At 48.4% G+C, this 10,248-nt stretch overlaps 1 protein-coding gene across 1 annotated transcript; it reads left to right on the top strand.

Annotated features, from left to right (window-relative positions):
* The first annotated feature begins 418 nt into the window (after window positions 1–418).
* On the top strand, window positions 419–5,212 carry LOC109748139 (disease resistance protein RGA4-like). The gene is made up of 5 exons (XM_073502849.1): window positions 419–1,218; window positions 2,095–4,226; window positions 4,363–4,560; window positions 4,752–4,880; window positions 5,013–5,212. Exons 1-5 carry the CDS (start codon window positions 419–421, stop codon window positions 5,210–5,212), a joined length of 3,459 nt encoding a protein of 1,152 aa, XP_073358950.1.
* The last annotated feature ends 5,036 nt before the right edge of the window (window positions 5,213–10,248 follow it).

The raw sequence follows: 10,248 nt of genomic DNA, 5'->3' as shown, positions 1-10,248 counted from the left end.
CATGGATCTGCAGCTACTTCTTCTTCACCAACATGTGTGCTCTGCATGCATATCTCCTTTTAGACGTTACCTCCTAATGTTGTTGAAACTTATTAAGCGTCGTATCCATATGATGTTCGCCGATTGCTTGCTCCGCACAAAAGGCCAACTGTGAATTGTTATTATGGCCAGAACCGCCTAACACGGCACGGCACGGCAGCACCCTCGTTTTCTTCTCCACTAACTGTTTTTTTACTCCATAGATGCCACCCCGAATGATATTTAATGAAATAACAGGGCGGCAGCAGCAAAGCACGTTCAGCAATCTGATCCTGGATGTGTATCCATACTTGCATTTAAATTCAACATAAAGAGAAGTCCCTTCGATGTCCTCCACGCACGCCGAACACTTTTCTATTTCATCTGCATAGTGGTGGAGATGGAAGTTGCGGTCGGCACTGCGGCCGGTAAGATCGCGCCTAAGCTCTTCGATTTCTTAGAAACAAATCGCAAGCTGCGTCGGGAGCTGGAGCATGACATCGAGTACATCAAAAGGGAGTTTGTGATTATTTCTGCTGTCATTGAGGAAGATGGTGATCATCCCCCGTGGAGTGGCAACCAGGTGCATAAGGTCTGGATACAGATGGTGCGTGACTTGTCGCATGCCATTGAGGACTGCATCGACCACTTCATACACCGCGTCACACTCCATCCTAGTGCGTCCTGGATCCATCGGCGGTTCCACTGGGTGAAGACGGTGAGAGCCCGTAACAAGTTTGCCGCAGCTATCCGCCGTCTCAGGAAGAGATCAGAAGATGCATCCAAGATGAGAACAAGCTACACCACCAACAATGATGGTGTCAAATCCAATATTAATACCCTGGGGTCTGATGAGCAGGAGATGGATATGGGCACCTCTGTGGCCATGGTGGGTATGGACGAGCCCCTGGATGAGCTTATGGAGCTCATAAGGGAAGGCCAACAACCCAAGGAGGAGCACAAGCTTAAGGTGATATCTGTTGTCGGATTCGGTGGTATAGGGAAGACTCGCCTTGCCAGGCAAGCCTACAATGATACAATTGAGAAAACCCAATACGAAGCATGGGCTTGGGTTCATGCTGCTGACAAAGGCGCAGAGGATGTTCTCAAGGAGATACTCCGGAAACTTGGCGCCATCATTAGTGGTGGAGGTCTCAGCAAGCTCCGCAGAAGCCTCAAACAGTGCCTTGGGAACAAGAGGTATATAAATAGGATTGGTATTTTCTAATAAAATGCATCTTTTATTTTAGCACAATTAACTTTATCTTAGCTTCACATGCAGACTATGCCAGATGAAATGTTTTGGCTCATGTAAATGTGACAGTACAACTAAGTCATATGCATGGTTAAGAGTACTAAAACCTACCACTTTCTTCTTATTATTTCCCTCCAATTCCGTGCATTCCTCTCATAAGGGAAAAGAACATCCACAAGCAGGAAGTAGGCAAATTAGTAGTACCTCTGTATATTACTTTTGTCCTAATTCAAATTGTATGGGGTTTGACCAAGTTCATCGAAAATAATATGAACATTTTAAATAACAAGTATACATGATGTAAAATCAATGATGAATCATCTAATGGTAGAATTGGTATTGTAGATGTTAATAGATTTTCCTATGAACATGGTCAAAGTATACAAATTAAGTTTGACTTAAAACAAAGCCAATATGCAGAATAAATAAAAATAGAGGGAGTAGAAGAACATCTTCATGCACGGGTACAAAGCTTAAAATTAATACATGATCTGACCGATTCCAAATCAAGGATGTTGAACACAGACACTGCAATACTAATCCTAGACACGCAAGCCTTGTGCTACTAGAAAAAGAAGTCCTCCCATAGGAATTAATCCAACAAAAATTAAGGCAAGGTGCGAGCACTGAGATGAATATAAAGCTATGTTTCTCTATTACTAGATTCTTGTGGAGGGCAACCATCCGAAGATCCTAAAGATTTGAGAGCCTTATGCGAGTGTGAGAAGCGATCAATTTCCTTGCTATATTATGTGCTACTGAGACTTCGTTTGTGTGAAGAGCGACTGTATTGTATACTAATACGCTTTTGTCGTTTATAGGTTCTTTATTGTAATCGATGACATGCGCAAGGTATTGTGGCATGACGTCAAAGAGGCCTTCCCTGTAGTTGAAGGGGTGAGCAGCAGAGTTGTGGTGACGACAACCATTCAGTCTGTGGCAAATGCATGCAGCTCTGATCATGGTCATGCATACGTGATGAGAACTCTTGCCGAGGAACATTCAAGACAATTGTTCTTCCAAGAAGCTTCCCTGGAAGAAGATTCACCACAACCTAATGATCATACGCAGCTCGGTACTTCAGAAGCACTAATGAAATGTGATGGCCTACCACTAGCTCTTGTTACGACTGCTCAATTCTTGCAAAGTAGAGGTGACCCAAGAAAGTGGGCAAATCTGTGTGAAAACCTCGGTGGACATTTGGAGACAGAAGATACCTTAGCAAGTATGAATCGTGTGCTCATCCGCAGCTATGGTAGCCTTGGTAGCCAAGATGTCAAGACCTTCTTGCTATATCTGGGTATTTACCCAACTGGCCATCCAATCCGGAGAGGAATCCTGATACGGAGATGGTTAGCTGAAGGGTTCATCAATCAAGACCATAGACGCAGTGCTCTCTGTGTCGCTGTTGACATTTTTGATAAGTTGGTTGACCGGAGTATCATTCAGCCTATCGATGCCAGCAGTAGCAACAACAACAGCGTAGAGGTGAAGAAATGTCAAACTCATGGCATGATGCTCGAGTTCATCCTGCACAAGTCCACGTGTGAGAACTTTGTCACCTTGTTATGTGATAAGGATCCCCAACCCAGGAGTAATATTCGTTGGCTTTCTCTGCAACATAAAACTGCTGCAAAGGCCAAAATGAACCCAAAGGATCTACGTCTTGTCCGGTCTCTGACAATCTTTGGTAAGGCGCACAGTTCTATGTTGGACTTCTCCAAGTATAAACTGATGCGAGTTTTGGATCTTGAAGAATGCAAAGATAAGATGGGGGATAGACATCTCAAGGATATATGCAACAACTTGTTGTTGATCAGGTACCTAAGCCTAGGGGGTGCTATTACAGTCACAATGCTTCCAAAGGAGATCAAGAAGCTCAAATTGTTGGAGACACTGGATGTAAGAAGAACTAATATAGAGATTCTGCCCACAGAAGTCATGAAGCTGCCATGTTTAGTTCATCTTTTTGGGAAGTTCAAGCTCCAAGAAGGTGTAGGACACCGGAGAATGCTTAAGCTGCAGACTTGGTTGAGAAACAAGAGCAAAATGGAGACCATGGCAGGATTTGTTGTGGGCGAGGACCAAAAAATGCCACAACTCATCGATCATATGGAGCACCTGACAAAGTTGAAAATATGGTGTGAGTCCACCTCCGATGTAAGCGTCAACGTAAATTGTCTCTCAACAGCCATCAAGAGGTTCATTGAGAGAAGCACCAATCTGAACAAAGCTCATTCGCTCTCACTGAACTTCAACGCCAGATGGCCTCAAGACTTGTTGTCTTTCACCATAGAGAAGGACAAACTCCACTATCTCAGATCACTCAAGCTGCAAGGAAACAACATATGCAGCCAACTACCTTGGTTTGTTACCAATCTATATCTTGTCACTAAACTGTGCCTGTCATTCCCTGGTCATAACTTGGGCGGCCACATTCTTGATGCCCTGAGCAAAGTGCGTGGCTTGGAGCACCTGAAGCTGATTGCAACTCAAATGGACAAGCTCATCATCAGACAAGGTGCATTCAGAATCCTGCAAAGCTTATGCATCATGGTGGAAGTCATGACTGGGCTGGAAATCGAAGAGGGTGCTGTGCAACACCTTGACTCGCTCCAGCTGCTATGTAAGGATCTAAACGGCTTTAGCAGCACGACAATCCATTCCCTGCCACTTCTTAAGGAGGTTGCTCTCCATGATGAACTGAGTGACCGAGTAAAACAGGACTGGAAAGGAGCAGCAAAGAACCATCCAGGACGTCCCAAGGTCTTGTTTAAACTGAAGGGAAGTGAGCTTGCTGCAGGAACTAGCACTGCACCAACGACTACTAATACTTTGGCTCAAGAGGTTGCTATTGGAAGCGAACCTGCGGAGAATTTTGAAAGCCCTGCGGCACCACCTACTGATATAACGGTATCAACACCACCTGGTGACATTTCTACTGAAGAGTCTGGTAAGCAAGTGTTGTTGCATGTGCATCTTATTTGCTTAAGTGCTATTTTGGTTAGTTCTTCAGGTGTGTTGAGATATGTGCATATACTTACCCTTCACGCCGGAACATTACATCTTTTTTGTCTTCTTTTCTGCAGTAGAAATTGCTACTTCGGAGATTGGAAGTGAGTCAGCTATGGAAATTAGCCATGCGGCAACAGCTACTGACACGATGACCCAAGAAGTTGGTGTGGAAAGGGAACCTGCACAGAATTCTGAGAGTCATGCGGCACCACCTACTGGTATGATGTTATCAGTGACAATGCCTCCCAGTGTTGTTTCTAGTGACGAGTCTGGTGAGCAAGTGTTGTTGTGCATCTTATTTTCCTTAATTACTACTCCCTCCGTTCCAAAATAGATGACTCAACTTTGTTTAGTACAAAGTTGAGTCATCTATTTTGGAACGGAGTGAGTACTTTGATTAATTTTGGGGTGCATTTGAGTTATATATAAACTCTTTCTCCACGCTGGCATATTTATTGTGCAGTACCAGTTGCTACCTTTGAGATGGGAAGTGAGTCGGCTCCGGAAATTAGCCCTGCAGCAACAATTACTGATACGATGACCCAAGAGGTTGCTACAATAACGCCCCAGGCTATTTCCAATGGAGAGTCTGGTGAGCAAGTGTATCATGTGCATCTTATTTTTCCTTAATTACTATGAAGTATTTGGTTAATTGTTGGTGTGTGTTGAGTTATTTCTCTCTTCATGAAGGCACATAAATTTCTTATTGCTTATTATTGTGTAGTACAAGTTGCTACTTCCGAGATGGAAAGTGAGACTGCAGCGGAACTCCCTGTAGCTCCAGGTACCACCGATGATACGACGTTATCGCTGAATCACAACGCATTTGCAAGTGCACAACAAGAATATCCTGGTAACTACTTATTTGTTGTTGTCAGTGATCTTATTCTTGTTAGTGAAAATGGCCTCCGCCCCACAATGTAAGACGTTTGCAAGCTTATGTTAGCTTGCAAAAACTTCTTGCATTGTGGGACGGAGGGAGTAGTACTTTGGTTTGGGTATTAGTGTTGACTTATGTATACTCCCTCTTCACGCACACATGTGACATCATTTATTGCCAGAACAACTTGACGGTGATGGTCAACATGATGATCATGAGACAGAAGATGCAAATAACTTTCATGTGCCGTCACCTGTGGGCGGTCAGTCTCATGCCGCGCCTCCGCCTCACTTCGTCGCGCGGCCGGCTCAAAACCGGTCGGGACCATCTCAGACGAGGCAGAATTCAAGTTCTAAAGAGTCCCGTGCTCCGCCCCGAGGCCAATGGGGGGACGATGGGTTAGATGTGTATGGCGATGGACAGCACCGTGGTTCCTCCTCCACGGGAGGGGGCGTGGTTATGCCTGGCAGAGTGACGGGTCTGCTGAGAGACCGTTTCTCGGCCCTCCAGGAGGATTTTTTGAGGGTGCCTCCGGTCCGGATCACCGCCAGAGAGGGGGTCACCGTGGACATCGTGGTGGTCGGGGCGGTGGCCGCGGGAGGTATCATCGCAGACCGCCTCCGCCTTCGGCAGTTGTTGACCAAGCGGCGTCAGTAGTGGAGACCGATCGCGCTTCCACGGAGCTCCCTCCCCAGGCGATGGAGGTGGTAGCGGTTTTAGCCAATGTTGCGGTTCCTGCGACTGGGAGTGTGACTGAGGTTACCGACAGGTCTGATGCTGAGAGGGCGTCCAAGTGGGCGCGTAAGAAGGAAAGGATGCTTTGCTACCGTTGTGGTGAGAAGGGCCACTTCATTGCTGAATGCGTGGCAGAGCTGTGTGAGTCCTGTGGTAAGCCGGCACATGCCTCGGGGGATTGCCCGTTGTTGCGTGACCAGGCTCCGTCTTTGACAATGTATGGAGTTTATTGTGCTGAGCTAATGTTCTTTGAGTCCCCGGCCGCGAGAGAGATTCCGGAGGAGACTTTGAGCTTAACCACCGGGGTTGTCAAAGCTACTCAGGGTGAGGTTTCGGAGGCTCAAATTGTGCAGAGGCTTCAGGAACTGGCACCGGGGGACTTCCATTGGGAGCTCGTTACTCTCGAGGCCAATGTTTTTAAGGTGGAGTTTCCTTCTGTGGATGATCTGCAGAGACTGTTGAGTTTTGGTTTATGCAGAGTTCCTGGCACTAGGTGCATTCTGGAGTTCCACGAGTGGCAGCAAGTGGAGCCTAAAGGAAAGCCGCTTACGCAGGTCTGGTTGAGGTTTTCGGGGGCTCCATCTAAGCCTCTGCAGGATGTTCGAGTTGTGGCCAGTATGGGCATTATGGTTGGCAAGACGGAGAAAGTGGATATGGCCTTTACTCGTGCACATGGAGTGGCCCGCATCTTAGTGAGCGTTTTGGATATTGAGTTCGTGCCTGATGTGGTCAACTGGACTTATAGGGGAGAGGTGTTTCCTCTTGAGATCGAGTTTGAGGACGCCGCCCTGTTTGCTGAGGCAATGATTGGGAATGATGTTGATATGCACGAGGGGGACGACAGTGCGGGAGCTGAGGGGGCACCGACTGACGAGTCGACTCGTGAGGGGACTAACGGCTCTCGTCCTGTGGCTCAGTCCGGGGATGGGACTGGGGTTGAGCCGGCACCCTCATCATCGGTGCCTATGACTTCGTTGCGGTTTGGGTCCTTTGAGCCAACCTCTGCACCTCCCAGACCTTGGAGTGACCGGGTAGATTCTGATGATGCGTTTGAGCAGTCACTACCTTTGTTGGAGTTCGAGGATGCCGGTGGGGCACTGGCTGGATGCTTGGCCCGGACATCGTCGGTGAGGACTTTGGTTGGCTCCGGGGACGGGGAGTCGGTGGTTGCTCCACCTGAGGTCGAGGTTCCGGAGATAACGGCTGCGGCTGAGGTGGGGCGTGGGGGAGGGGGGTCGGGGCAAATGGCTTCGACTTCCCTCTTCACTATCCCGACGTCGGCATCGCTGGTCATGGCGGGATCGGCGGGTGCTGGGAGAGGAGACCCGAGGCAGGCGGCCTGGGCTCTCTCTCCTTCGGGCATGGCGGCGGCGGCCGCGCCTTCTGTGGCGTTGGGGGAGGGGGGTTTGGGGCAGGCGGCCATGACTCCTCCTTCCTCGCCGGCGGTCAGGAGGACCGCTTCTCCTTCGGTCATGGCGGCGCCCGTGCCTTCTGAGACGTCGGGGGAGGGGGGTTTGGGGCAGGTGCCCCTGACTCCTCCTTCCTCGTCGGCGGTCAGGAGGACCGAGTCTCCTCCGGTCGTGGAGACGGCACCTGCGCTTGCTGAGACGCTGGGGGTGGGGGGTTTGGGGCAGGTGGCCCTGGCTCCTCCTCCCTTTTCGGCGGTCAGGAGGACCGCGTCTCCTGCGACGATGACGACCCATTCTTCGCCGAAGGGTGGGGCGGGAGGAGGGCTCGGGCAGGCGGCCCCCGCCATCCTCCCTCCTAGCGTACCCGTTGCTATGGGTCTCGGCTTGGGGCACTTGTCCGAGGGGTCTGGGAGCCCGCAGCCGCCTCCTCCGGTAACCTTGGTTGACCCTTCGCGGGTTTCAGCGCGAGGAGTTACTAGGGAGGAGGTAGTTGCTTTTGGCGGGATCCCGGACCCGGCCTCGACGGGAGGCGGATGAGTGCTCGCATTCAGGAGCTTCCGGAGGTTGATGACATGCAGCAGAGGTGCGCTATGAGGGCGGCCAAGCTTCATGATGCTGAGATCTCTACTGGTATGTCCGTCAACATATCTAATTCTTTATTGCATTTTTCTAAAGAGGAAATTATAAATAATGCAAACCAATTAGGAGTTTCACTCGGGGCTACAGATAGTGAGATTTCCAATTCGGTGAATGATTTGTTAGATTTGGAGGCGGAGCGTGCCTTAGAGACTATTCGTAATCTTGCAGCGGTTAAACCCATGAATGACAATGAGATTGATGCATTAGGGGTTAGAGTGCTCGATAATATGTGTGTGGATCTAGCACCATCCAATCATGAGTCTGAGGACGATGATATGCCCATAGATAATGCAGTTGTTTATTCCGCTGAGCCCGGTTATGAGGATCGGGAGTCAGGACCTAGTAAACCAAAGCGTAAGTGGAAACGGAAAATTTATGCCGATTCTGCAGTTCGTAGGAGTGCTAGGATTCGGACTACTAAAAAATTTCATGATGAGTGATGAAAGGAATCTTTTGGAATAGCAGAGGTCTGAAAGACTTGGCTAAAAGAAGGTTTCTTGCTGAGGCATCTCTGGAGCATCGTTTAGATTTTATTGCTCTATCGGAAACTGGTAGAGACAACTTTGCGCCACAGTTCCTTTCCTCTCTTGCGGGTGGTGTTGATTTTGATTGGCATTGCCTCCCTCCGCGAGGAAGATCGGGTGGTGTCTTGCTGGGTGTGAGATGCGATTCGCTTGAAGTCCGTAGTGTAGTGATGGGCGACTTCGCGGTTAAGTTTCGAGTCAGGTCTAAGGTTGATGGTTTCAACTGGGCGTTGGTGGCGGTTTATGGTGCCGCAGAGCCCGAGCTTAAACCGGAATTTTTGGCGGATCTTGTTTGGATTTGTGGGTCCGAGCAGCTTCCAATCTTAGTTGGGGGTGATTTCAACATCATTAGGAGGAGAGAGGAGAAGAATAATGATAACTTTGACGGCAGGTGGTCGTTCATGTTCAATACTATTATTGAAAGATTGGATCTGAGGGAGATAGAGCTTTCTGGTAGAAAGTTTACCTGGGCTAACTCTTTGCCTAACCCGACTTACGAAAAGCTTGATCGAGTTCTTGCGAGTGTGGAGTGGGAACAGAAGTTCCCGCTTGTGACGGTTCAAGCTCTTTCGCGGGGGTTTTCCGATCACACACCCTTGTTCGTTGACTCAGGGGAGCCGAACCACGTGGGAAACAAAAACACCTTTTCTTTTGAGATGGCCTGGTTCGAACGCGAAGGGTTCTTAGACCTGATCGCTAGGGAATGGGCGAAGGGTGTAGGAGGTAGGACTGCGGTTGAGCGTTGGCAAAATAAGATTAGGAGTTTGAGAAGCTTCTTACAGGGTTGGGCTAAGCACCTTAGTGGGGTGTATAAGATTGAGAAGGACAGGCTCCTCTCTCTTATACAGACTCTGGACATTAAGGCCGAATCCACGATTTTGATGCCTGCCGAGCTCCAGGTTAAAACTGAGGCAGAGAAGAGGTTGAAAGAACTTCTCCGCGAAGAAGAATTGAAGTGGGCTTTGCGGGTTAAGGTCCGCAAAGTGGTCCATGGGGACGCGAATACTCAATTCTTTCATCTGATTGCTAATGGTAAGCACAGAAAGAAGAGAATATTCCAACTTGAACAAGATGAGGGCACTATTTTAGGACAGGATAACCTAAAAACATATATAATCGAGTATTATAGGCAGTTATTTGGACCTCCGGAGGATAATTATGTATCCCTCGATGAGTCCAGAACTGAGGATGTGCCTCAACTTTCGGCTGCTGAAAATGATATTCTGGTTGCCCCGTTCTCGGAGAAGGAGGTGTTTGATGCTATAGCACAGTTGAAAAATAATAAGGCTCCCGGACCGGATGGATTTCCGGTGGAGTTCTACAAGAAGTGCTGGCATATTATTAAGGGGGATTTGCTACCTATGTTCCATGATCTGTTCTCTGGACAGCTTCAATTATTTCACTTGAATTTTGGAACTATCACACTGCTTCCTAAGAAGACGGATGCTGTGAGAATTGAGCAGTTCAGGCCGATATGCCTTCTCAATGTTAGTTTTAAAATCTTCACCAAGGTCGGGACTAATAGGCTCACATAGATTGCGCATTCTGTGGTGCAGCACTCCCAAACTGCCTTCATGCCGGACAGAAACATCCTTGAAGGGGTGGTCGTCCTTCATGAAACGCTCCATGAAATCCATTCCAAGAAATTAGATGGTGTAAATTTTTAAGGTGGATTTCGAGAAAGCGTACGATAAGGTCAAATGGCCATTTCTCCAACATGCATTGCGTATGAAAGGTTTTGATGAAGCCTGGCGCCGCCAGGTTGAATCATTT

The sequence above is a fragment of the Aegilops tauschii genome, chromosome 7 (genome assembly GCF_002575655.3).
Source record: "Aegilops tauschii subsp. strangulata cultivar AL8/78 chromosome 7, Aet v6.0, whole genome shotgun sequence".
NCBI classification, from domain to species: Eukaryota; Viridiplantae; Streptophyta; class Magnoliopsida; order Poales; family Poaceae; genus Aegilops; species Aegilops tauschii.
Note: the sequence above shows the minus strand (reverse complement) of the source record. Positions and strands in the feature narration are given on the sequence as shown.

Coding starts and splice junctions, on each gene's coding strand:
- LOC109748139 (XM_073502849.1), top strand. CDS start 419: ATGGAAGTTGCGGTCGGCACTGCGGCCGGTAAGATCGCGCCTAAGCTC. Junction 4,227..4,362: donor CATTTCTACTGAAGAGTCTG/GTAAGCAAGTGT, acceptor TCTTTTCTGCAG/TAGAAATTGCTACTTCGGAG. Junction 4,881..5,012: donor TATTTCCAATGGAGAGTCTG/GTGAGCAAGTGT, acceptor ATTATTGTGTAG/TACAAGTTGCTACTTCCGAG.